The following is a 26900-nucleotide window of genomic DNA, read 5'->3' on the forward strand; positions in this document are numbered from 1 at the left end:
GACTCAAAGGATCCCTTTCTTGCACCCGTTGTCTGTCATTGTTCTATCGTGAAGAGTTAACTTGATGGTTTGAGACAGCTTAGCCATAAACTTCAAATCTGTCAACAGATGTAAATGGGAGTGAAGCAACATGCAGGGGAATATGTAATAATGTTTTAAATACTGATATGTAAAAGAGAAATCAGTTAACAATTAAATATGAGAACGGACTCATACCATTAAGAGAGCTTTCCATGTTTGACCAATCGCCACAATAGTGACTTTCAGAAATGATTGCTCACACAAAAAGAGGAGTCTTTGCAATATGTTTGCTGTCATTTAATTCTCAAACACTGGGTTAATTCAAATCATTTGATAGCAAAAATTGATGAACTGATGTTTGAAAGTGATGTCAAAATTGTGTGACAATTTCAGAGGATAGGACCCATTGGTGGGACTGGTGCCCTCAATTGTTTGTGATGTAGATGGTTTTGTGTCTCTCGATGAGGTCAATATCTCTCTCCAGCTTCTTCATCTGCAACTCCAGCCTCTCCTTGCGGTTCCTCTTGGGGATGGTGTCAATCACTATGGACAGACACTGGTACTGGTGGAGCATCTCCTCCAAATTCTTCTTCAGCCCCTGGGAACCGCAACAAGAGGACATGTGGAGCTCTTTCCAGGTGGACTCAGACTCGTGAGCGAACAAAGGTCAATACAATTGGGCCGTAATTCATGTAACAACAGAATATTTTTCTTAATGAAAAAAAAACCTTACATTTGTCCTTCATTAAGAGCCTTAATTATTTATGATTTATGGTTTTATTATTCATCGTATGGAATACTGGCATGTGTATGAATGCGTTCAGATGCACAAACACACGTGCTTGTGCACTTAAAACCTGTACCTGAAGAGTGGACAGACGTTCCTCATCAGAGAGCTGCTTCATGGCTCCCTGTCTGAGTCGCTCTTTGATGTATTCGTCATACTCCTCCTGGGCTCTTCTCTCCTTCTCTTTGCGCTGCTGCAGGTACTCAGGGATCTGCCCGTAATCCTGTGGTGGAACACGGAGTCTTTTACAAAACTCAGTTTACAATGAAACACAGGCCAAACACCACTGTCTAAAAGTGAATTTGATTCTCAGTGATTAATATAGACAAATATGCATCAAGTTTAGTGTGATGTCTGCATTTATTAAGTCAAGTTAAGAAGCTCAAAACCATTCCTGCAACACTGAAAAATCAAGTTCAATCTAGGTATTTTCTGTTAGATAAAATATCTTATAGTGGTTAAAATGGAGAGGCAGGGCAGTACAATTGACAGTAACTGTGTGCATTAAAAAAAACTAAATGCAACTAATTGCAACAAACCCAAGGTTCCGAAGTAATCAACAATCAAATCACATATAGTGGTAAAAAAGGGGCACAACGGCAAGTAAAACTCAAGAAAGGAAGAGAGCCAACCTTATATCCTTGGAAGACTGTAATTTCACAATATATGACACAAACAGAGTTCTGGGATGTGAAATACAAGCCACAAATATAAAGGAAAATTGTGCTAACAGCGATGCAATTTGTCCGTAGACTTCTTCAGGCTGAAGGCATACCTCAGATATAAGGTTGGCTCTCTTTTCCTTTCTTGTTTTCTTCACAATTAATCAACAAAACATAAATAGCACCATCTGCTGGATAGTAACGCTTGAGTTACTTGAATACAGTTTCTCTTATGGAATATTGGAATAGTACTGCATGTAAATCATTTTAAACTACATAATACCAAATCTAAAAAACACAAAAATTCTAAATACATAAATAGGTTTTCAGAAACAAGACATTTTAAGAAGCTATAAATCACATACAGACCTTTTTGTTCACATATTTTGGCACAAGGCCGGAATTTTCCAGAAGCTGTTTGTCTCCATTTTTTGTCAATGTGTAAGAAGGCTGTGGTTTCCGTGGTGGTGAGAGGATGTTGTCAATGGCGTTGCTCTTTATATAGTCCTTTCTTAACTGTGTGCGCATCCATGAGCAGTCGGACCTGGTCGATATCGGCATCCTTCTTAGGTTTTCCTCCTTGAATGGCGTTATCTTATCTTTTAAATTAAAACAAAAAGACATAACAATTCAGCCTCAAGAAAAGTGCATTTTTTGGATTCATAAGCCAAAAGTTTCAAAGATTCCAGTTAATATGTGATGTTAATGAATATATGTAATAATATGTTAATGCTGCAGTATGTATCCTTGCGCTACAGCTGATTTTGATGGATTTCTCAATCCGATAAGCACATAAAGTCTTGTTTAATGCTGCATTTGGGGTGCTAACAGCACAATGGAATTCATGACATTACAGTACAAGTATGATATAAATACAGGTATTTAACTCCTATTTGCAGCTAGTAATCAATAATTTTATACACTCATTCATGCATAGGACACACACTGTGATTCCCTAAATCAATTCAGTAGTGCAGACAAGCATGCACTCTTCACTAAAAACTGCTCTGCTAGTTGTTGCTTTTTACATTCTACAGTCCACCAGCTAAGCCATGAGGGACGAATATTTCAGTGCAGGTTTAGGGAGACAGCAGGTGCCTGATTTACCAGAGGTCTCTGTTCATATGGGATGCGACAGGTAAAATCCAGCTTTCTGGATCCTTCTGTCTGCTACATTTATGCCTTACCCTGCTGAGCGCCAGGCTGCAGCTGCCATTGGCAAGCCCGGTAATCAGTACCATACTGTGTGGTGCGTCACTACACTGAAATCCCAAGTCATAGCAAGGCAAGTGGCTCGCAACACCAAAATCATTCTTTCACTCTCCTGCCCACCAGCTGAGCTTTGCATTCATTGCATCGGAAGAGTGCACTTCATGCGCGGCTCATGCAAGCAAACTGCAGGCGCAGATCCAACAGAGGAGACCTTCTTACACAAATAAAGCAGACGAGGAGAGTAAAATCCCTCTGAGGGGGCTTTTACTCTTTCTCCATGAGCGATAATATGGAGAGCTACATGCCACACTGCTGAGCTGCCAGGTACAGAGCCAGATTCCACACCAGACTGCAGGGCACCTGACTACCATACCCTGGAACCCAGTGCTAAATATTGTTAAAATAATTGTTAAATTAATTAGAGAAGAGTCACATTCATCATTGTTTTCAGGGGCGAAAAAACAGTGCTGAACGTGACTCTTTTCTAATTAATTTAACAATTTTAACAATCACCAAAATCTGTTATTTTAACAGTTCTGAGGGTTGCAGATCAAACCAAACACATTTGATTGTGGCTCACTACCAGAAAGTTTGGATGCTTTGGAGTACTTGCGCAGGAACTTCTCTGGTGAGGGGATCTCCACCTTTGGTAGGCCCATGGTTTTGTGTGAAGACTTGTTCATCTGCTTTTCCTGCTTTACCTGCTCCCTGAATTTTGACACATATCTGAACATTTGGAGAGTGATTCAGTCAAGTAGTAAAGGAAAGTTGCAGTGCATTGACAATGGATTAGCAACAAACTATAAATAAGAACAAAACACATTTTGGATACTAGACTAGTAAATCTATTCTTTCTGTTCTAGCAGAGCATGGTCAAAACATTTTGAATGATGTATTTTTCTTAAATGTTTTTATACAACATTCACGGGCAGGCCTTGATGGCAATAGACCTGTCACCAGTGCTGTACCAAACATTTCACAATTCAAGATAACTAAAGTAATTGGTCAAGTTTACAGTTACACTAGAGACTAATGCATCAATATCATAAACTATAATTCAAGTAATGGGGTGGCACAATTTCTGCTTCAACCTCAATTTCTGCACTCTCAAAAAGGATGTGTTGTTATCCAGCATTTTTCTGTTACTACTTTCTATTACAAATATACAATTTATGTGTTACAAGTAGACTGTGTTGAAAGTATCACTAAATGTGTTGTCCTTAACTAGGAATAGAAGTGTGTTACTCATAATAAAAATAATAAAAGCTTAATATACTAAATATACTAAACTAGATCAACATAGTCATAAAATAACAAAGGTCAGAGAGAATAGTTAAAATGTTTGGAGTAAATGCTCAAACCAAACATACCTTGGCGGTTTCTCTATTTTAACCTCTTCCTTGGGGATGAGGTTATACACGCTCTCTGCCTGTTCCATGTTTGATTTACTGTTTCTCAATTAAAGCGAAACATAAATATCGACTGTAGAAAAATGTCCTTAGCCCAGTGAAAGCTGACTTTTAAACACCGACTATCTATGCATTTCAAAACAAAATTGTTTAATGTTTTCGCTTTGTCAGGAAAGAACGCGCTGCTGTTGACACAGGGAGTAAAACGCTTTTTTCAAAAAATACGCGTTAAATTATGACCAGCGGAATGTCCATATTAATACAGATCCAACGTATTATGATGTAACAGAGAGGAAGACAGACCTATTTGTCGCTGTCACAACACCAGAGCATGTTATTCAGAAATTCTTGCAAACACATGTAGCAAAGGGCGTGTCCAAGTGCCTTCAATTGTGACTCACAGGTGACACCCACACTGCTGTGTTGACACGCATTTCTCATGTCACGTGATGAATATTAATGATGGAACACAGTAATGGAAAGTGAAAAATAACCCACGGTTCAGTGTTAATTGCCTACAGCATTTATAAGTATAAACACAAATAAATAAATAAATAAAAATACTCGAAATAACATGCACTGTCATGCAATATAATACAGTTAAGGCATAAGAGCTGCATGTAGCTATCCTTCTATTTTTATTCAAGTATAATTGTGGCAGGGTGTGTCAAAAAATTATGATAGGCATAGGAACAGCAAGTAACTAGTACTAGTGCCCAGCCAAAAAACTTTGTTTTGGTCTCACCCTACCATAGCACCCACTTCCAACTGAAGTTCAGTACTGGAACTTTTATTGGAATCATGGTCAAAAAAAAAAAAAAGAAGCTTTTTGACCAGACTCAAGTAGTGGGTTTGGCATCAGAAGAAGAATGCTTTTCTTGAAAAGGACACCAATGAAATATGGTGGTGGATCATTACTGTTATGGGGCTGTTGCATCTATATGTCCTGAAGCTCTTTTAAAGATTCATCTATTCATGAACTCCAGCTAGGACCAAGACATTTTTGCCAAAACTTCATTATTTTAATATCATACCTCAATTGTTTTTAATTGTCATCGCAGTCTCCAGACAAAATCTCTGGTCCACTAGAGCAGATAAGCTGTCCACAAAGGTAGACCAAAGGATCTGAAGGACTTTTTTCTGGATTCTGTATGGAGGAATAGTCAAACATTGACCCAATAAATTCACTAATCTTATAAATCACTATGAATGACAACACAGTAGTTTTATCCTTGTGAAGGGAGAATATGCAAAGTATTGAAAACAGGGATTCCAATTATTTGACACCTTTATTTAGGAATTTAAATGATTGCTTGATAAAATGTTTTTTTCTCTGAAGAATTGTATTAGTATGAAAGAACAGAATTGACAAAGGTGTGGATAGCACTATTAAAATGCAAATTCTGATGCTCTTATCAGCTTCATCTATCGCATAATGCTGAGTGTTTATTTGATTTATTATTTTGATTTCTACCAGATTGACACCAGCAAAAAACTGAAGATGTAATGTATTTTATTTATTATGATGCACAGAAATATAGTGGTAACCAAGCAATGAAAAGTCTGACAATCCTTGTTGCAGGCAACCAACCACATTGAATAACCACTTGATTTTTTTAAATTATTTTTTGTTGCTTAATAGTGCTGGGTAATTAGCATAGATGTTTAGTCTGAATAATTTACCTAATTTATACAGTATTCTCCATGTTTTTCATGCAGAGTTCGGGATTATATATGTAAACAGCATATTACATATGCATAAACTGTTGAGGTGTAATGTGCCATTATTAGAGGAGAACGGCCATTAATTGTCATTTAATCACACTGCAAGTGTCCTGTAAAACCAAAGTTCACAAAATAACAAATGCACTGCACTATGAAATCTGGGTGAAAATGGTTGAATCACTGAATAGTTAAATCCCTTTAAAATAAACATTGTGAAAATGCACCATAATTGACAAAGAGAGTCTCAGTAGTGAGTTACAATGAAAACTGTTGACATTAAACAAGACTCCTTGATATATATTTACTTTTTTATTTTTATTCCCCAAACTGCGTAAAATCAGAGGAGTGACTGCAAAGCCCAAGACAATTCAGAGGAAGGATGCATGTTGTATGATGCATGTAGCTGAAGATCAGCTGTTCAATAATCATTTGGTGTCTCAGTTGTTTGCGATGTAGATGGTTTTGTGTCTCTCAATGAGGTCAATGTCTTTCTCCAGCTGCTTCATCTGCATCTCCAGCTTCTCTTTTATGTATTTCTTGGGGCCTGTATCCGTGACGATAGATAGAGCCTGATACTGGTGGTGCAACTCCTCCCAGTTCTTCTTGAGTCCCTAGAACCACAAGACTTGCTGTAGATTCAATTACTTTTAACTTTTTTTTTTAACCAGACAAGTATGCCTTTAGATCTAATAATTTAAAAGAGAAATTTTCAAGGTTTAAACAAAATAATCAATAATCAATAATCAACCAATATGTATGTTATCAGTATTCTCTGCTTGTTATACTTGGAAGAAGATATGCATGGACATAGTTCTTGTACAAATGTGTTTGGTTAGCTGCCAAAGTTAATGGCCAAATCATTGCAATCAAATTACAAGTAAGGGCAAAATTCACAAGAAACTTTTGCTTGTTAATGAATCAGTTTTGCAAATAACAATAAGGTTCTTCCAAAAGTGCATGCTGATAGAATAACATGAAATTTCACTCGAACTGCAAAGGAAAAGCCATAAAATAAAAATGATTACACTCCAAATTACAGTAACTATTCAACTATTCAGTGATCTCTTGGCCTGTAACTGTTTGCCTTCACCATTTTCAGTGCAAACCCTGAAAATTCATAGAATACTCTTTTCACTTAAAAATTAAAAGAAAACAATTACTCTTTTTCTGTCCAAATCCATTCATAGTCAAGAATAATAACTGCACAGTCATACAGTCCTTCTCTATGGCAGTGCTCTGCAACTTAAAAAAACAAAATCACTTAAGGGCTGCTGGGTGCCCTTTTCTGCTAAAAACTATTCTAGTGCATGGGTGGGTGCACAGTTCTCGAGAAAAGGACATTCTCACTCATTAAAGGCCACCAAGGCAAACTACAGCGCTGGGCGTGTGCGACCGCTAAGGAGTGCCACCAGGGATTGTGGGCCCCACCACCCTGCACCCGCTCCCTCCCAAAAGCACAACATGGCTACACACTTAAAACCTGTACCTGAAGGGTGGACAGACGTTCCTCGTCAGAGAGCTGCTTCATGGCTCCCTGTCTGAGCCGCTCCTTGACATACTCGTCATACTCCTCCTGGGCTCTTCCCTCCTCCACTTTGCGCTGCAGCAGATACTCAGGAATCTGCCCGTAGTCCTGTGGTGGGGATTAGGGCAACTCAACATCACTTGCTAAAATATAGCAATAGCAATCCCTGCAGAATACCAATCCCATGTCCACTTTTATTGACTTGAGTGGTGAACACCCACTTTTTGGCAATACTGAATTTACAACAGCTGCGAACTCTGAGCTCCGTTTATACACCAGAATAACTTCTGAGCTCATTTGTACAAAATTTGGGGCAGGTCTGTGGGGTGATGTTTTGCAAAGCTACTGTTAAGCTACTGTTAACAAAATCAAGCTGGCCAATTGCACAGAAGAGAAAAGGTCAAAACAGCAGGAGTTATGGATAAGACCACATTTACAATTTAAAAAAACAATTTTATCTTTTGTCTATAACCCCGAGATGTTTTTATGGAAAGGGGGGGTTTTTGAACTGAGCCTGGAAAAACTGAGGGGTCAGAAAATTATTCCTAGGGGCCTCTCAGCAAAATGTAATAGTTTAGTTATTTCTGTTTTAAGAATAAATAAGTAATTTAAATAATTCATATAATTAAATAATTCACATTTTATAAATTCCTGTTTTATACTTCCAGATAAAATAAAATTGTCTGGTATACACCTCCTTGGTAATATTGTGATCATGGAAGTGAATATATATTTTTATTATGGAAGCTATTTGTCTTATTTCAGCTTGTAGATGGTGTTGAAAAAAGTGTGAAATAAGATGATGCTAGCAAGGTGGCAAAGTAGCAATTTTAGGATGTCTTGAGATAAAATTTTTGGGATCCCCCTTATATGAAGCACTGAACAAAAGGTGAAGACAGCATCACAAGCTTTCTTTAACTTATCTTTGAATTTGAGAAATGTACTGTACATAAATAAGTAAGAAACCACAGAAAAATGAAAAAATGTTCATAACGAATGACAAATTCGGCAGATTTACCTTTTTCTTTAAATATTTTGGGACAAGACCAGAACACTCCAAAGGCTGCTTATCTCCATGTTTTGTGTCAGCATAGATAGGCTGTGGTTGCCTTGGTGCAGAAAGGAGGTTTTTGATGGTATTGTCCCTTATAAAGTCCTTTGCTGAATGAACTCCCATCTTTGGAATTTCAGTTCTAGCGGGTACTGGTGGCTTTCTTAGTTTATCGCCATCCATATACACAAACTGCTTTTCTGTTAAATAAAAAAAAAAATAAACAAAACAATATCATTAGTTTTACTGATTTATGCACAAACAGATGGCTCAGGTCTGAGAACTTTAACAGCTGTACTGTATTAATGACATCTAGTAAAATCCATATGTAAAGCTTATAAAACAATCAAAATCAGTTTTCAAACTGTGGCATTGCATTTGTAATACCTCAAACAGGACCCTGTGTTATGATCCTCAAAAAAACAATGTCTTTCATTTTTCTATGGCCAGTTCTCTAAGAGTGCTGCTGCAACCTGTATATCTCTTTTGGCTTACTTTCAGGGAGTCTTGGTTCTTTGGAATGTTTGCGTAGAAACTTCTCTGGTGAGGGTGTCTCCACCTTTGTTGGGCCCATGGTCCTGTGTGCAGCCTTGCCACTTTGTTTTTCCTGCTTAACTTGGTCCCTAAACTTTGACGTATATCTTAGTTGTCAAATAAGGAATGTCAATGAAGAAACAAAAGGAAAAAAGCATTAAAGATTAAAGATCTAATACAGCAATTACAACACAATAATAATTCATACAGAAGTGCAGGTCGACATTAAATTGCACTCAAACAAACAAACCAAAATGGAAACTCCATAAAAATAAATTATTGCTATCCACGTTAGCTAATAATTTGTCATCCCTCTGCCTGTAAATTTAAGTGATTTAACCCTCTGCACCTGCGCGCAACTCTTCTGTAGCCACAGCAACAGTAGTAGGCTACTGATGATTCTTTAAGCAGAACTACTACACATAACTGTACATGAAATTATGTAGTTTGACGAAAAGAGTACGTAAAGTAGTAAAGTAGTACGTGTCTAATCAGGTAGAAATCAGCATCTAACGATCATACAGCTACCATAGCTAGAGTTAACTTGGCGAACTGATAACTAGTTAATAGCTAATGCATCCCGTGCATTGAAACATACCTCGGTGGTGTTTCAAATCGAACTTCTTCCCGAGGGATGAGGTTATAAATGCTCTCTGGTGGATATATAGTTGTCATATTTCGTATTTTACTAAAAATAAAATAAAAGGGTGCCTATCCTCACGTTCGTAACGTATTGGCTGCTGGAACGTTTCTGTTTACAGTTGCCCCTTGAAACGGTTGCTTAGGAACGCTGGAAACCACGGATGAACAAAATCCCTTCACCAGTCTTCCAAATGCACGCTCGGCCATGAGTGGTTCTCATCCTCGGCCCGATTGTGGTTTTTGTTCCAATCCAATCTCAGAATTTTAACAAGCTGTTAAATTTTCTTAATGTGGCGCTTTTCATGTTTAAGACACATTCTGTCAGAAATAGCTATGCATACCATGAAAAATAAAATTCAAATCCAATAGCCCACTTATTGTGCAATAGTGCATAAAACTGCATTAAAATAGGTTGCAATAATTGTAACTGACCAAATTCAGAACTGAGGGGATGATCCTAATTAGGTTGCTGAACAAATGTGTTTAAGTTCTTTCATAATTTCCCAATCAACACAATATAGGTTCGGCTCGTTAACGTTTGCTTTGTCTTTGAGTTCCTCTACCGAATTTTTAGTAGCCATGTGTCCACACTTTCACTAATTGGGAGCCTCATCTGCAGCCTTTAATTTGAGCAGTTGAATAATTTTGTTACCTCTTTCTAAGTAGTTGTTTCAAAGAAATATAGCACAATGCGAACACAGGACCTCTTCATAGCATGCGCAGTGCCAATGGCTTGACAGGGTAAGTGCCTGTAACACGAACCTAATTAAGAAAAAATGAACGAAAACCAGACCGAGATTGACTGAGCTAACATTAGCTGTGCCTGTGTCAAACTGTACACTCGTGTAACGAACCTTCCCTGTGCTTCTCTGTGCCGAACTATTGCGAATAAATTGAAATGTAGACTAAAGTATTTCTTACTAGGACTGAATTTCGAGATACATCTAATTCAACATATATCTATATGATGTCGCTCAATTTCAAATCTTTGTTTTTCTTAACCTTATTTTCTTATTCCGCGTCTTTCACTTTATGTTTTAACCAGAATCAACTGAAAACGAAACTCCAATGTGACAAAACCCCTCGCCATTGGACAAAACGAGTTTTAAAATTACGCTATGAGGATTGTCCACATTGCTCTTCCGTATTTTTTGCATGCAAGGCAAGCAAAGATACAACGAGTAGGCTAGTTTATTTTGCTTTCAAGTTCACGCATAACGTCAAGGTTTTCCCAAAGTAGCAAGTGAGTATAGTCAGCAATGTTAATGCCCGTACGTTGGGGACAAGGGCAGAAATAACTAAACCCGAACTTATTACGTTATTTAGGGAAACGTGTAAACGATTGACACCGACGTGATTTAATCGGTTGAATTCATGCCCCTTGTAACCAGCCATATCAAAGCATTCCCAATTTACCTAAAAAACGTGAATATAGGCTACATTACGCGTTACTGTTGACGCGATAAACTTAAAAATAATGCGCATTTTATTCATCTTAAAAACTGCACAAATGTGTTATCTAGCTCTTAACGTCTGCTTGTTTCCCTGTAGAAATGAGTTAATTGATAACCCGATAACCTCTGAATTTAAGGAAGTCTCAGCCTAAGCAAATATTTCACCAAATAAAAATATGGTTTTATTTGTGTTTCCTAGCTATCAAATCGATGTTTTGCCACTCTCAGTTGCCACAGTTGTACAGGCTACTGCAGGTAAAGATTAGCACGGGAAATATCAGCCTGACCAAACAGTAGGCTACATTCCCTGTTTTGTAGAACTTACAAGACGTCTTTACATGAACATTATTACCCACCACAGGTATCAAATATCGTGAAGTGACCCTACGTTAGGCTTTTGATTGGATAGGTTATTGCCAATCGTTCATTTAGCTATGGTTGGTCGAATCCGTCAGGCCTTTGCTACAAAAAATGCAGACCCTAAATTTAGCAAGGGCGAGTTCAGTGGTGAGGATAAGGAGATTCTCGCAATTGTCTATTAAAAAATGTGACATGGGGCCCAAGAGGCTCCAGGTGCCCCAGACAGTGTTTTTAGAAACTATTTCCTCAGGTTATTTCCTGGATTGCTGCATTAGGCCATTAAATGCTCCAGATATACGTGTTTTTCATCAGTCCCTGTGAGTTACGTACAAAGCAATTTAATACAAAGTCATTAATTTTTCTCTGCAGAACATAAATGTCAATAGGTTAGTTGATTAGCAACTTAAATGTATGGATCTTTTTAGTAAGTTCATTGTCAATGTTTGAGACAGGCCAATAGCTGCAAGCTAGGCTACAAAGCAGCATCGAGATTACCAACTATGCCTACTGTAGGGCCACGTTCTATGTTTTGGATGGGTCGGAGAACAGTCCTTCTTGGTGCTGTCATTGCGCTGCTCTGCCTGTGTAAGCTGAAATAGTAAGGACCACATTTAATGATATTAGATGTTATGTTAGTGCAGAGAGATAATATAAATTAATCTCCTCTTAAGTTTTACATTAAAGAGCTGTAAGTCATGTTTATACTGAATTTCTTTAGTCCTGCCTAACAATTCTTTAACTTAAGCAGGAAGCGAACAGCTGCTATATTTTGAGTCCAGTAGTGATGCTGTTGAAGAAACCAGGTTCCAGGTCCTGCTACTGCATGTTAGACTTGAGATGAAGCTAACTAAAACCTTAATCCAATCAAACATTCAATCTGTCAAGCGTGTTTCAGAGAGTTCCTACACGAAGCGCAAATACATATGTCTCCTGGGCCAGCCACGCTGGAACAAAGTATATAGTCGATTTTGGGATTAAGACTGTTTTGACATTCTTGAGAGGAAATGAAAGAGTGCCAAAGCTTCATTGGCATGAATCTAGAGGAGATACTGCGATGATCCACCGTCAGATTTCATGATTAACCTACATCTTGGCATGTTAGAAAGGGCATGTTTTTACGATGTAGAGACAAGACATCATCAAGGGTAGGATGAAATGAACAGGATTCTAGGCAAGTCGGTTCCATGAGGGCCATCTTTGCAGTATGGAGCTTTTCTCCTTGGTTTTGATGATTATTAAAATAGATAGAAAAATATAGGCCTAATAATAATTAGAAATCTGAAACCTTTGTCTCAACCAGGGCTGCCTTTACAAAGGGTTGTCATATTGCTAAGCTCAGCGATGTTTATTAAAGTTTCCTGATGGCAGGCTGTATATGCTAACAGGGGGTTAAACTGGAGAAGTGATTGGCTGAGGATGGTAGGCATGTCATTCCAGAAGTGCGATCCTGTTGAGAAGTGAGTAAGCTTGGATGTACGCTGCCATTAACGACTGGCGCAAAGCATATGGAGAGAACTTGCCTGTCAGCAGATCACCAGTGAGGCACCTCATCAAAATCAGTAGTGCAAATCCCAGTACGCCTCCTTCAAGATTGTTGACCGATCCAGCTCTTGCATGTCTTCCCCGTGGTTACTATTGTACTTGTGGCCAATCCACGGAGTGCCTGACTGGCTCACGCCTTAGCGATGAGCAGGCGAGAGCATATTAGTGTCTTTCTGAGAGAAGCAGATTGAAGATAAACTTGAGGCATAGCCTAATTGGTGGCTTTTTGATTCTGCCCACTATAAGCGTGATTTGAGCCTACTGGCACTGGCAGTGAGATGCACATTGATACTCCAGTCAATCACTCGCTGCTACATATTTTAACCACATCCGGCAGACAGGTCAGCTATGCGTCGTTCGGTTGGGGCTATGTTGCATCCCACCGGAAATTGAATGCAATTGCACAATGCACAAGCAGGGTAATCATAGATTTTGGGTCAAACCGAAAATGGTGGCAGCTCATTGGGTCAAGCGTGAGAGACCCAGCGGCAGAGCCATGTGGCTGACTCTCCCAGTAGCATTAATCTCACTCAATTTATTTCAGTTCGATCGGGATGGCCGCTCTTCAGACCTGTCTCCAGCTTGCAACAGCAGGTTTTTCAAATTCATTTCCTTAGAATACAGGTATATCTGGCAGACTGGTGTGAACAAGGTTCCCCTTGAAATGATGCTAACATAATAAAGCTTTTTCAGCTTTCAGTACATTGATGTACAGTACAAAAGACAATTTTAGATACATTTTAATAGTCAGTTAATGCCATTGCTTGAAATCTTGCAGAACTCATTGAAAATGTGCCTGGTTAGTTGAGTTAGACAACTCTAAATGATATGATCTTGCTTTCCAGCTAAAAGTTACATTGTCAATGGTCTTGAGATAATGGCATCAATGAGCTGCAGTAGCTTAGCTACTAAAGCAGCAGGTAGATACCAATGATGCCTATCTTGTTTAACGTTGCCTATGTTTTTTTTTGTTTTTTGTTGATAGGGTACCAGGAGAACAGTCCTTTTGGTGCTGTCAATGCTCTTGCTCTAGCCTCAGTTGTATAGCTAAACTCAGATAAGGAAGCAACAATAATGATATTAGTAATGTTATGTTAGTGCAGAGTAGATAATAGTTAAATTAATTTGGACTCCTCTGGCATACACGTTTGTACATTGAAGAAAGAAAGCTTAGCTAATGTGATGTGTTTGAATATGCAATGAAGTTTATAAAATGTAGGTACTGCCCTAACAGATTGCTTTTAATCTCCTAAGCAGGGAAGTTGAACAGTAATTCTTATTATTTGTTGATCTCTTGTCTTTCAGAATGATTGTGATTGCTGATTGAAGAAATTTCCTCAGGATGGCTTCCAGGTCCTGCTACTGCATGTTGAAAGAGGCTTTGAGATGGGGAAGGCTGACCACTCCAAAGTCCTTACATCCAATCAACTCATTCTTTATTCGCCACTCATTTTCTTTATTAGCAAGATTGTCTTCAGAGAGTTCCTACACAGAAGCGCAAAACATATTTCTCATGGGGCCACCAGGGGCTGGAAAAACAACAGTGGGGGGGATAGTCGGCTGTAGATTGGGTCTCCCAGTTATAGATGTTGATGATGACATTCTTGAGGAGAAATGGAAGATGCCAGTGGCCAAAAAGCTGTCAGAGGTGGGCAGTGAACGGTTCCTAGAGGAAGAGGGTGAGGCTTTGTCCGACTTTTCCACCGTTGGCAGCGTCGTCTCATTGACTGGGTCCAACCCCCTACACTCGGGGACAATGCAGCGGTTGAAGAGCAGTGGTGTGGTCATCTACCTGGATGTGGACACAGAGGACATCATGCAGAGGCTGTCCAGGATGAAAGTGAACAGGATCGTGGGCCAAGGTCCCGATGTCTCCATGAGGGCCATTTTGCAGTATAGGCAGCAGTTTTACAATCGTTGTTTTGATACGAGGGTGCTTTGTGGATCTGGAGACACCGCTGATGAGGTGGCAGAAAAAGTACCTGCTGCCCAGCTACACAGTATGGTGCACAGAGCATATGGAGAGAACTTTGCCTGTGCATCGATTGCACCAGTGAGGCACCTCATCAACAATCAGTATGTGCAGGAGCTCTTCCATGGCCCCACTGCCTCCTTCAAGGATCTGGCTTTGCAGCTGATGCCACAGCTCTTTGCCTATTGCCTTCCCCAGATGTGTAACTACTTGATACTTGTGGCCACATCTGGGGACACAGGAAGTGCTGTGCTGAATGGCTTCAGCAGCCTTAGCGATGCAGACAGGCAGAGAGTCGGTGTGTTAGTGTTCTTTCCTGAGGAGGGAGTGAGCGAGATTCAGAAGCGACAGATGACAAGTTTTGGAGAGGGCAATGCAAGAGCTGTTGGCGTGGGCTCTGACTTTGATTTCTGCCAGAGGGCTATCAAGCGGATGTTTGGTGACGCTGGTCTGACTGGGCACTTGGCAGTGGAGTATGCCACCTTGCTGAGTACTGCCAACTCAATCAACTGGGCCCGCTTGCTACCACAGGTTGTGTACCACTCCTCGGCCTACCTGGACCTGGTCAGCGATGGTGTGGTTGGGTTTGGGGACCCCGTTGATGTGTGCATCCCCACCGGGAACTTTGGAAATGCCATGTCTGCCGTGTATGCAAAGCAGATGGGAATCCCCATAAGAAAATTAATCTGTGCTTCAAACCGCAACAATGTAGTGGCAGACTTCATTTCCACAGGTGAGTACGATCTCCGCGGCAGGCCACTTCTGGCCTCCGACTCTCCTGCCATAGACATCCTAAAATCCTCCAACCTCGAAAGATTCCTATTTCATGCTTCGGATCGGGATGGCCAGCTCATTCAGGACCTGTTCTCCAGCTTAGAAAAAGAGCAGTATTTCAAAGTGCCCGGCGTTTTACTTGAGAGGATACAGCGTGATATCCTGGCAGGCTGGTGTTCCGAAGCAGAGTGTTTGGCAGCCATCCGTGAGATGCACTCGCGCACAGGCTACATACTTGACCCCCACACGGCTGTCGCCAAGGTGGTGGCGGACCGGCTCCAGGACAGAACATGTCCGGTTGTCATCTCCTCCACCGCGCACCATGGCAAGTTCGCACCCGCAGTTCTCCGGGCCCTCGAGCTGCAGTGTCCCACAGGGACTCCTCTGGACCAGCTTGAGCGTCTCGGCTCATTCAGATCCAGGCCACTTGCACACAATGCCCTGCTGAAGTGCCTGAGGGAAAGTGGGAACAGTCCTCATCTTGTGTGCCCGGCTGATGTCAGTATACTGGTGGATCAAGTGGAAGCCATGATACAGGAATCATTCTGCAAAGTTTATTAGATTTGGTTACTTATTTTTTCAATCAAGTAAAGAAATATATACGAGGTGTACTACACACCACTGCATTCTGGTCCTCCACTGATCAAAGCAGTGCAGTAGGTCTTCTTTCGTTAGTTGTCTCAGACGCTCCTTTATTTTCTTCTTCACTTCTGGAACAGACTCGAAATGGGTTCCCTTGAGTGCAGACTTGATTTTAGGGAAAAGAAAAAATGGTGCTAGATCAGGTGAATAGGGAGGGTGGTCAAGTACTGCGATATCGTGTGGCTATTAAAATCAAGTCTGCACTCAAGGGAACCCGTTTCGAATCTGTTCCAGAAGTGCAGAAGAAAACAACGGAGCTTCTGAGACAACTAATGGAAGAAGACCTACTGCACTGCATTGATCAGTGGAGGACCAGAATACAGCGGTGTGTAGTTGCAGAAGGGGAATATATTGAAGGGGAAAGTAATTGAAATTGAAATTTTCTACATTAAAATTGAATTACAGCATGAGTCTCATTATTTAATAGCCACACCTCGTATATATTTTGGTGTAGGCAATGTAGTCATTTTTCACTAGAAAATAACTGAGAAGGAAGCACAGTATCCTCAGCAATCAACTGATAAATTTGGTTGGGTTTAAAATTTTCACTCTGAAGATGACCATTATAGCCATTTGGATGGTGAGTCCATATCATCTGGCTGAGTTTCTGTAAGGTTACTGTTGAGCCTGGATGCTGTTTTAATCCACAATAAATAACGGATGTCTCTGCTACATTAGAAACTGTAATCTTACACGGCCACTAGATGGCAGGTTTCCTTCTGTTGCAGTTCTGCAGGAAATGTAAATACACTCAGTCTGACCATCCTGTATGTTATCTTCTCCCCATCACACAGATTAAAAAAATGTGCCAGGCAAAACCACACACACTGGATTGTAAATAGCTCTCTCTCAGAGCCTTGAAAATAGGGGTTCATGTTTACAGTATTTAAGGGTTGTATTGGACAGTACTATATTATTGAAATGTATTTTCCCACCCGGAATGGGTTATCTATCTTGTCTACATAAAAAAGCCCTATATTCTTATATATATATATATACACGCACATGCACACGCACACACACACACACAGTAAGTGTTGTAATGTTTGGGACAACGCCATATTTTTTTCTTTTAGCTCAGTACTCTTTTAGCTCAGTACTCCATAAGTTTAGATTTGTAGTTAAACCATTCATATGCGGTTAAAGTGCAGATTCTAAGGTTTTATTAAAGGGTATTTTAATACATTTTGGTATCACCATGCAGAAATAACAGCCCCTAATACACTGCCCTGCCATTTCAGGGCATCATAATGTTTGGGACAAATGGGTTCACAGGTGTACACAAGTAGAAAGCTTTCAATATCTAGTCTTGAGTCTAGACTTTTGATTGCCTTTGTAGTCCATTAGTGGCATTTGTCAGTATAAGGACCAGAGTTGTGCCAATGAAAGTCAAGGAACCCATTATGAGGCTGAGAAATATGAAACAAGACCAGGTCAAAACCTAGTATATGGCTGGACCGGCCGACCAATGGTGTAACTTCATCACTCAGTCAGTCATAGACATTTGCGTTTATAGGGCTGGCCCCGCTGTTGCGTTCCAGCCAAAAACAAACAAAAAAAAAAAAACAGGGACATAGGTCAAGCCTTAAGCTTACCAAAATCAACTGTTTGGAACATCATTAAAAAGAGAGGGACCACTGGTGAGCTCAGTAATCACAAATGGCCTGGTAGGCCTGGTCTTCCTTGGCTTACCAGACTGTTTGTGATTTTTGAGATCACCAGGGCTCTTTATTCTTAATGTTGTTCTAAACAGTTAGTTTCGGCCTATGTCTCTGACTGGCTTCCTTGACTTTCATTGGCATTACTGGTCCTCATGTTGACAAATGCCAGTAACAGACTCCAAAGGCAATCAAAAGGCTAGAATCAAAACTAAATACTGAAAGCACTCTTATACCTGCACTAAGGAAGCAATTGAACACACCTGTTTCTGAAACCAAAACACCTGTGAAAAAGCTAAACCAAATAATTTATAACAAGTGCTGTAATTTGTACTTGATGAAAGAAAAATGTGTAACATTATTGTGCTCACTGTAAGTGTCAATGCCAGTACAGCAGGCCATCATGAAGTTGAAAAGTCGGAATAAATTTATTAGAGACATAGCCAAAACATTGGGTGTGTCAAAATTAATTTGATGCATTGTTAGGAAGTAAGTATCCATTGTTGAACTCAGCAATAGTAAATGACCTGGTAGACCACAGAGAACCACCGTAGTGGATGACCACAGAATACTTTCAGTTGTGAAGAAAAACTAATTTTCAACTGTCAGACATATCAAAAACACTCTCCAGGATGTAGGCATAGATGAGTCAGAGATTACCATAAAGAGAGGACTTCACCAGTTTAACCTCAGAGGGTTCACCACAAGATGCAAACCACTGGTACAATACTGGCACAAATTATGGAAACACTGTGCTGAAAGAAGTTTAGTACTCTTAAAACTGTGCCCATTATTCTGTTGTTTCTGAGCCATTTTCATCTGTAAAAATGTATTTGAAATGGCTGTCTTCTTGACCAATGGTAATGACATTTTTGTCAGGATGCGTGGGGGGTTTGGACCCAAATGCAGAGGGGGGGAAAAATACAAAACTCCAAATGAGGAGAACAAAAGACTTTACTAACACAAGGAAACAAAAGGGAACAAAAAGCCTCGCAGGGCAACTTTCAACAAACGAAGGGAAACCTTAAAACAACACAGGAACAAAGAAAATCCACAAAATACAAAACACAAGGAAACCAGAACATGGTCAGGAACACATGGAGCAGGTACTTGAGTAGGGGCACACAAAACAACCAGACATAACCACAAGGATCCAGCACCTGAGTCAAGGAAGAGGGAAACTTAAATAGAACAGACACTGACGAGACACAGGAGGGCACCATGAACAATCAGGCCACAGAGAGGTAAGGGAAAACGAGACAACCAGCAAACACTAATTGGATAATTGAAAATAATAATACAATTAAACAGGACACAAAACCGAAGTGCCGCCATCTGGCGGCCCAACAAGGAAACATGGACAGGAATACAGAACCATGACAATTTTGGGGCCATCAGTAATTTGAAATAAAGTGTACACACCAAAAAAAGAAAAAAATGTTTTATTTGCATGGATATTATCATTTTATGTAGAAATATGCTACGCAAAGAAATACATGTTCAAGCTGATTATAAAATTTCCAAGAAAGATACATTAGACTGCTCAATTATGTAGGTGTGAACTAATACAAATTTTTAGCACAAATGAAAATTTTCTTCATTTGTGTTTTATATTGATATTACATTCATTGCATATTGCCTTTATTATGCCAAAAAGAAAAATAGTTGGTAAATATTGCATTAATCATCAAACTGTTTATAAATGCAGTGTTTCGATAATTTGTGCCAGTACTGTAAGCCTCAAGACCAGAATAGCCAGGTTAGAGTTTACAACAAAAACAAAAAAAACTTTGGAGTTCTGGAGTCTTATGGATATATGCATAGTTACCAGTACCTAAGTGATGGAAAGAGTTAAGTGTGGAGAAAGAAGGGAACTGCTGACCAAAAGCACCACTCGATTCTCTGAAACATGGTGGAGGTGGTATTATGACTTGGGCATGAACCTGGCTCACTGACAGCAGCAGCAGGATGAATTCTGCACTGTATAGAGATGATTGCAGATCTAAATGCCTCAAATACAAATGCCTCAAAACTCACTGGATGGTGCTTCACCTTGCAACAGGATAATGATCTCAAACATACTGCTAAAGCAGCCAAGTTTTTCAGGGACGAAAAGTAGACTATTCTAGACTGGCCAAGTCAGTCACCCATCCTGAATGCAATTGAACATGTGTTTCACTTGCTGAAGACAAGACTGAAGGCAAACACATGGTTTATTTCAAATCCAATGTGCTGGAGTACAGAGCCAAAACAATATCTTTACGTTTCAAATAAGAAAGTCATAGCCTAGACACAGGCTTTAGTTCATTATTGTTATGAAAAATCGTGCCTGTAGGGAGCCGGAACGCCACAAGATTGCAATTTACAATAAACACATAACACTGGCAAATGATTCAGCGATTGCTGTTTGGATCTTATTTTAAGTGAAATTATTTTGCTTTTTATTTATGGCCTATTGCAACGGCTACATTTTTATCTCAAGTGGAGTGTGAACGTCTTTGAATGCCACAAACAGGTCTGTGATCAACATCCATGTGTGAAGACCTAAGACATTCCTTGTGTCTGACATAAGGAATAGAAATACTTAATCTTTCAGTCTCGTGCCTCTGTGCTAATCCTAATAAAAACATATCACTTATAAATACTCAGATTCTATTTGAATTTCATATCTTTCCCCTTGGCTGCAGTTCAAAGAATGGCAAAGTAGCTATTAAAGCAATGGAGCCTGATCTCTCCTTGTGACATTAAAACCTGGCTAATTAATTGATCTCAGTGAGGTTCCTCCTCCAGTAATTGCCAGGCAGAGCTGGAGCAGTACGGGAGCATGCAGCGTGCGAGCCTCATACCACTGCTCTGAAGTTCATTAACCACCAGGAGAACAGGCTGTTCATGCAGGCTGTTCTTTCCATTTTCAGCTTCATTGTCTTCCATTTCTCCCCCCCCTGCATCAATTGCAAAAATGTATTTTTTTAACAGGGCCACAAAAAGACAATATGAAGTATATGGCTAAATATATTTGTGCCTTAGCCACCCACTGCTGACCCCTCATCATTGGCTTTGTTTTCATGTGAGCTTGAAGTAGATTATAAGTGTGAATATCAAATTGAGGGAAAAAATGTGAAAAAGGATTGGGTTCATATTTAACCCTGACTTCTTAAATGTTAAGCACTGAGAGAAATTAGTGCCGTAACTGGTGAAAAACTAAATATGTCAGTGATGACAGTCTGAATGGTTACGTTGCATTAATTACTACTTGAGGCATTAGCTAAAATGCTAAATAATCTTTCCCTCCAGGGATCCATAGTTCATTGTGTCCTTTAAACATACCTGTTCACACACCATTCAGACTCAACAGCAGTTATTTCAAACTGACAGTCTCCTCTCAAGCTGGATAAACGTTTTATTTCTTATTTATATTACATAAGCATTATGAAAGATGACAACACGTTACATGACCAAGTGCCAAAATAATATGTATTAAAAATATTTAACATTCGTTACAATGTCTTTCTGTAACTGTATGAGAACAGGTTGATTTTTTAAATACATTTTTACCATGATTGTGGAACAATATATAATGCTCAGCAGGAAAGTTACACCTCTGGAATCGGCAAATGTGGGTCATGGCAAAATGGTTAATGTTTCTGCCTTATCAGTTTTTTCTTTTAAAAAGTAATTATTTTTCAGACTCCCACCCAAAAAGGCAATCACTCCATCAGATCAGCAGGATATGTGGAGAAGAGACTGATGGGGAAGTGTCAAATGTTTTCACTGTCATTCATGGTACACCACTGGCATATTTTATTCTCTCTTATTTCTACTGCATTTGTGAATTGTGAAAACAGGTCATGTTTAGCGCTGCACGGTGAAATTTTCATTGTTTTAAATAGTTTGAACAAAAATACAGATGCTGTTTTACATTTTGTTCAAACTAAATGTGTATGTGGTGAACGAAATGTGTAAGTTTTAAAGTAGGTTAACAGAGCAAATCACAGGCGTTCTCTTTTTAAAAATAAAGGACAACCAAATTAGCTATTTTGAAATAGCTTACAGTTTTTCATTTTATATATGCTGGGGGGAATTTTCTTGTAGCAATGGCATGCTGTGTATGAAACAGAGCCTCCATTAGTGGCATATCCTTTTTGTTTGTGTCTGTCTGCCTAATCAAGTGGACACATGTTGTCCTTAATGTAGAGCACAGTAATACACAGACAATTCTTTTTAAAATTTAATTTGGATTGTAATTTTTTGCATTTTCCAAAACAAAACAAATGCAACTTCACTCATTATTGTAATAGTATTACTAGAATTTTGTCTTCGCAATCTGAGAAGACATTATGATGAGAACAGTCCACTTTCTTTAAAAAAAACCCCTGGTAATGCATTCTTGATATAATATGGACTATACGTACAGGTAGACATCTGTATTTTATAACAGATTGAAAACGGTCATATAGAAAACCTCTTCCCTCACTCTGCTAATATCTTCTAGTGCTGTACTCCACACTGAATTCTAATAGAGTGTCACAATCAGGACATTATGTTCCTTCAGTGTGGTGCTGGCAGGGTTGTCAGCTGAGGTGAAGAGCAATGTTCACAGATACTGACTTCCTGGTGGGAATTGAAGGTGGTGGTGCATGCCTGTCTTATCAAAACTGATATTCCCATGCCTTTACAGCTTCACAACATATAGGGGCAGATACTGTAATTGTATTATGTCTATCTCTAAGCCATTTCATGTGCAACAGCAGATTTTGGGATTTTATTTAGATTTTATAGGCTTTTATTGGGATGGATCGATTTGGTGAATTAATTGACATTGACTTACAACTTCAGTAACTGTAATTCTGTAGGATCAATGCACCGCATTAAGCATACATTCTTTCTGACTGTCATGAACAGCCATGAATGAATAGATGAATATTTGTCAGGTTAGCAGACATTACCTGCATGAATAGAAAGAATAGGAAAAAATGAAAAAGTAATATTTATGTACCAGCATATGCAACACTGCATACTGTATCTATTACTCCGAAAACTGTTTCAGTGACAGAGAAATAAGGTACATCCACTTGTTAAGCTGTGACGTATAGACCTTCCGATAATACTGTTTCCGGGTCCAAGCCTCTGCTGCGTTGGCTGAGGCTCTCGTCTTTTCAACGTGCCGCAGTGCTGTGTCCCTTGTTTGAATAGATCTGAGTCCAAAAAACAGTTGTCATTCTACCGCTTTCCTTGCGATGAGAAAGAGAAGAGGAAATGGCCGCAGTTGATAATTAAGTTGCAATTCTTAAACTAATGAAGAAAAACAAAGTCTGGTGCCAGTGGGTGCTAACGTTAGGTAGCTGTTTACATCCTGTTCTTACCTGTCCTTATCATTTCTCATATGCATATACATTAGTGCACAACCTGTCTACATTACAGTTTATCATTACTGTACACCTGCTACCATATGTTGTTACCACTGTATTAGGCCTATATGTATGGAATAAACCACGACGGGCTGTCCCGTTATTGGAAAATAACGGTAGTTCTAGTATTTGCACCGTTGTTAAGCAAAAACCTGGTCGTTAATTCTATGAAACCAACGATTCTATCAAGAAAAAAATAGTTCCTTCTTGTTTTATACCATACAACTAGCACCAATTTTGGTAATTTTTGCCATTACATTATTTAAGAAAACTACATGAAACCATAACTCAATCAAATTAATCTCCCTAGCTCTGTCTTGCTTTTCTAAAATGTTGCGGTCTCGCAGTGTAGACATTGCGTTTTTCCAAGACACTCTGAAACCGGGTTTGAATGCCACTTAGCTTTATTATAGGTTCGCCGTCACTTATCACCTAGCCATGTTAAAATTCTGGGTTTTTTTAGGTCAGAATGATCTCACAGCATGCTTGTTATGCCGGCTAGCTAGATAGCTAACTATTGAATTGTATTCAAAACAGCGGTTACTACAAACGGAATCGTTCACAAAGATACGGATGAAAATGCGTCCCGTAGCCATGAGTTAAATACGGAACGCATATTCTACTGTCCAAATAAGGGATGATTCCGTATTTTATGAGATGGTTGGCATCCCTAAATGAAGTAGCCTAACTGAATGTGATTCAACGGTGGCATCTATTGCAAAATTGAACATTGAAAAGGGGAGGGAATGTAACAACAATTCTAAATCAAAAGAATAATGTTACTGTTTGAACTGCTTTAGAATGCTGGATTTTGTAGCGTATTGATTTTATTGGAGTTGAAAGAATTTAGACCCTTTTTAACCCTCAATGGCGCCTCACTAAAGAAGGAAGTGATCGTGAAAAGGTTCACAGATTCGGGATCTGAAGGAGCGTTTGAACCCGGAAATGGCAAAACGTCACGCGTGACGTCAGACTTAACGAGCGGATTTACAGGCAAATAGCTAAACTAGTTGATCTGAATGTCAAGTTCACCAGAATACAGTTAGTCTGTGCATGCCACCCTTTTCATCTTCCATAACGGCTCCCAGCATTCAGTTTACCTGTCTGAACATCACACCGCACCAAGCATCAATTCTCTCCCTGAGACGCAGCGCATGTAAATTGTAAGTTCGCACCAGTGAAGAGGTGAGTACCTCTCTCTGGATACCAAAAGAGGTCATTGAGATCCAGGTGCTGCCTATGCCGCTGCAGGGGAGGGGAAGAGAACATCTCTGAGAGCTCCCAGGTTGCTTATGACTGCATTTGCTAAAACCGGACCAGGTACAGCAATGTTATAAGCACAAGCTGAACACCAGGTGCAAGTCCATTTTTGGTTGAGATTGTTTTTTGTGACAGTATTGCAGAGAAATCCTAGACATTCCTTTTTTAAGGTATAATTTATTGATACAACGTTGGTATTGAGATGGCCTTTTTAAAATCTCAGAATAGACATAATTTTTTTTTTGCATTATTCCCAACTGACATACTCCTGTATCATAACATAACATAACATAACATAACATAACATAACATAATGACAAGAACAGCCCATTCTGCCCAACAATGCTCATGATTTTCCTCACTATATTATACCTAATGCTCTGATTACCTACAGGCTACATAGTATCTAACACCGTATCAAGCCTGGTTGTGAAAATACAGAGTTTCCGCCTCTACAATGTGACCTGGCAGGCTATTCCACACATTGAATACTTTCTGCATGAAAAAAATCTTCTTAATATCTGTACGAAATTTACCTTCTGCAAATTTCCATTTATGTTACCTTGTTCTACTAACAGAACTCAATCTGAAGAATCTCTTGTAGTTCACTTTGTTGATCCCCTTTATGAATTTAAAATCCTCAATCAAGTCACCCATGAGGAAAGACTTAAGATGCTTAATTAGATTAAGCATCTTAAGTCTTTCCTCATAGCTTTTGTTTTTCATACCTAGAATCAATTTGGTGGCCCCTTTTTGAACCTTTTCCAGAGCCTCCAGTCCACAGAATTGCACACAATACTCCCCAAGTGTGGTCTAACAAATGTATTGTGTAAGATACGTATAACTTCCTTGGATTTATACTCAACACTTTTGGCTATATATCCCAACATCCTGTTGGCCTTGTTTTACTGCTACAGCACAGTGCCTAGAACTTAAAAGGCTTTGATCGACCAGTATTCCCAAGTCTTTTCCAAATTGAGCACATTCCAGTTTGTTCCTCCCATGAAGTAATCGTGCCTAATGTTTTTATTTCCCACATACATAACTTTTTTTGTGGCTATATTTAATTTCATTTTCCAGGTTTCTGCCCTCTTCTGGATTTTGACTTTCCACAATTTTAAATAATGGCAAAGAAATGTGTGCATTTTTGCGATCCAAATAAAAATGATTTTATCACTAGCCTATAGCCTGAACTGGCTATATCAGATTGTATTGAGCATTGTTCATATTAATTTAATAATGTCAACATTGAAGCTCTGCAAATGCACGTTTATTCATTTTTTAAAACTTTTACTTAAGTTTTAAATTGCAATCGCAAAATCACACTGGTGGTAAGAAAATGACTACACCTGTGTAGGCTCATGCATCGTATGCCACTTTATTCTTTTCTTTGTTTGCAGTGCTAAGTAAACTAAAGCTAGTTTTACATCATGGATGTCCATCAGTCAAAGTTTATGCTTCTTTGCCGAGCCATTGCTGTTTTCTGTGCTCGGTGCAGCAATCGTTGGAACTTCCATGTTTTCTGATCACAAAGGCAGAATCTGAACCTGCGCTCTCCACTGGTGTTAAGTGTCACTAAACAAACAATTTGAAGAGGAAATACATATACCCGCATTTGTATGTGGCGCCATCTACAGCTGGGGTTCGATTTTGGCCAAATTCGCCTTCTTTTCAAGAATAGACTATTCCCGGTTTGACTGAGGAGGCAAGATGCGAGAGGGCAAAGTGGATGGGCCAATGACCACAAAGTGCGCACCTAATATTCATGGGAGGTGAGGTATCATGTAGTATCAGTTTGAATGGTGTTAATTATTTCAGTTGCCTTTTGTAAACCACAATGCTTTTTTCATAGAATATTCTACCTAGTAAGTGGCTAGTAAGAGTGGCGGAGTAACACGCCACAGCCAAATTGTACCAGCATTTGATGGGTGGTGAGTGTTAATGTCAGGCCCTGCTTGAACGCTGTCAATGCAAGTTTCGTTGATTGAGACATTTAATAATTTGTGTATTCGGCAGGTGAGCGAGCCTCAGCATTCTAGCAACAACTAATGAAAAATGTCAGGCTGCTAGAGTTCAATTTCAAGAGTTCCCCCCAACACACACACTGACACAGACACAGACACATACACTGCCTTAGCTCATAGTGATGGAGAAGATGGGTTCCCATCTTAGGGGATCCATTTGTCTTGTCAGAGACTGAGAGCCTTCTACGAGTTTAGTGCAGCCTGGGGTGCGTCTCTGAGATCCCAGGTGACTCTGCCT

The 26900-nt window shown here is 39.4% G+C and overlaps 3 protein-coding genes across 5 annotated transcripts; 1 reads left to right on the forward strand and 2 right to left on the reverse strand.

The window, feature by feature from the left end:
• Nucleotides 1-303: 303 nt before the first annotated feature.
• On the reverse strand, nucleotides 304-5277 carry LOC135253341 (enkurin-like). 3 transcript variants are annotated; one of them, XM_064332493.1, is made up of 5 exons: nucleotides 5126-5277; nucleotides 3266-3408; nucleotides 1840-2069; nucleotides 885-1031; nucleotides 304-619 (listed from the first exon to the last, which is right to left on the reverse strand). In XM_064332493.1, exons 2-5 carry the CDS (start codon nucleotides 3363-3365, stop codon nucleotides 446-448), a joined length of 651 nt encoding a protein of 216 aa, XP_064188563.1. In that variant the 5' UTR covers nucleotides 3366-3408; nucleotides 5126-5277; the 3' UTR covers nucleotides 304-445. The 3 variants fall into 3 exon arrangements, with proteins under 3 accessions (XP_064188563.1, XP_064188562.1, XP_064188561.1); XM_064332492.1 differs by lacking the exon at nucleotides 5126-5277 and adding an exon at nucleotides 4395-4482; XM_064332491.1 differs by lacking the exon at nucleotides 5126-5277 and adding an exon at nucleotides 4053-4476.
• An 835-nt stretch (nucleotides 5278-6112) lies between these two features.
• LOC135253340 (enkurin-like) lies at nucleotides 6113-10267 on the reverse strand. Its single transcript, XM_064332490.1, has 5 exons — nucleotides 9525-10267; nucleotides 8888-9033; nucleotides 8360-8592; nucleotides 7303-7449; nucleotides 6113-6427 (listed from the first exon to the last, which is right to left on the reverse strand). Exons 1-5 carry the CDS (start codon nucleotides 9599-9601, stop codon nucleotides 6254-6256), a joined length of 777 nt encoding a protein of 258 aa, XP_064188560.1. The 5' UTR covers nucleotides 9602-10267; the 3' UTR covers nucleotides 6113-6253.
• A 401-nt stretch (nucleotides 10268-10668) lies between these two features.
• On the forward strand, nucleotides 10669-17576 carry LOC135253343 (threonine synthase-like 1). The gene is made up of 2 exons (XM_064332498.1): nucleotides 10669-10811; nucleotides 14230-17576. The coding sequence occupies exon 2, from the start codon at nucleotides 14267-14269 to the stop codon at nucleotides 16229-16231; it is 1965 nt and encodes a 654-aa protein (XP_064188568.1). The 5' UTR covers nucleotides 10669-10811; nucleotides 14230-14266; the 3' UTR covers nucleotides 16232-17576.
• The last annotated feature ends 9324 nt before the right edge of the window (nucleotides 17577-26900 follow it).

Source organism: Anguilla rostrata, chromosome 4 (assembly GCF_018555375.3).
Source record: "Anguilla rostrata isolate EN2019 chromosome 4, ASM1855537v3, whole genome shotgun sequence".
Lineage (NCBI taxonomy): Eukaryota > Metazoa > Chordata > Actinopteri > Anguilliformes > Anguillidae > Anguilla > Anguilla rostrata.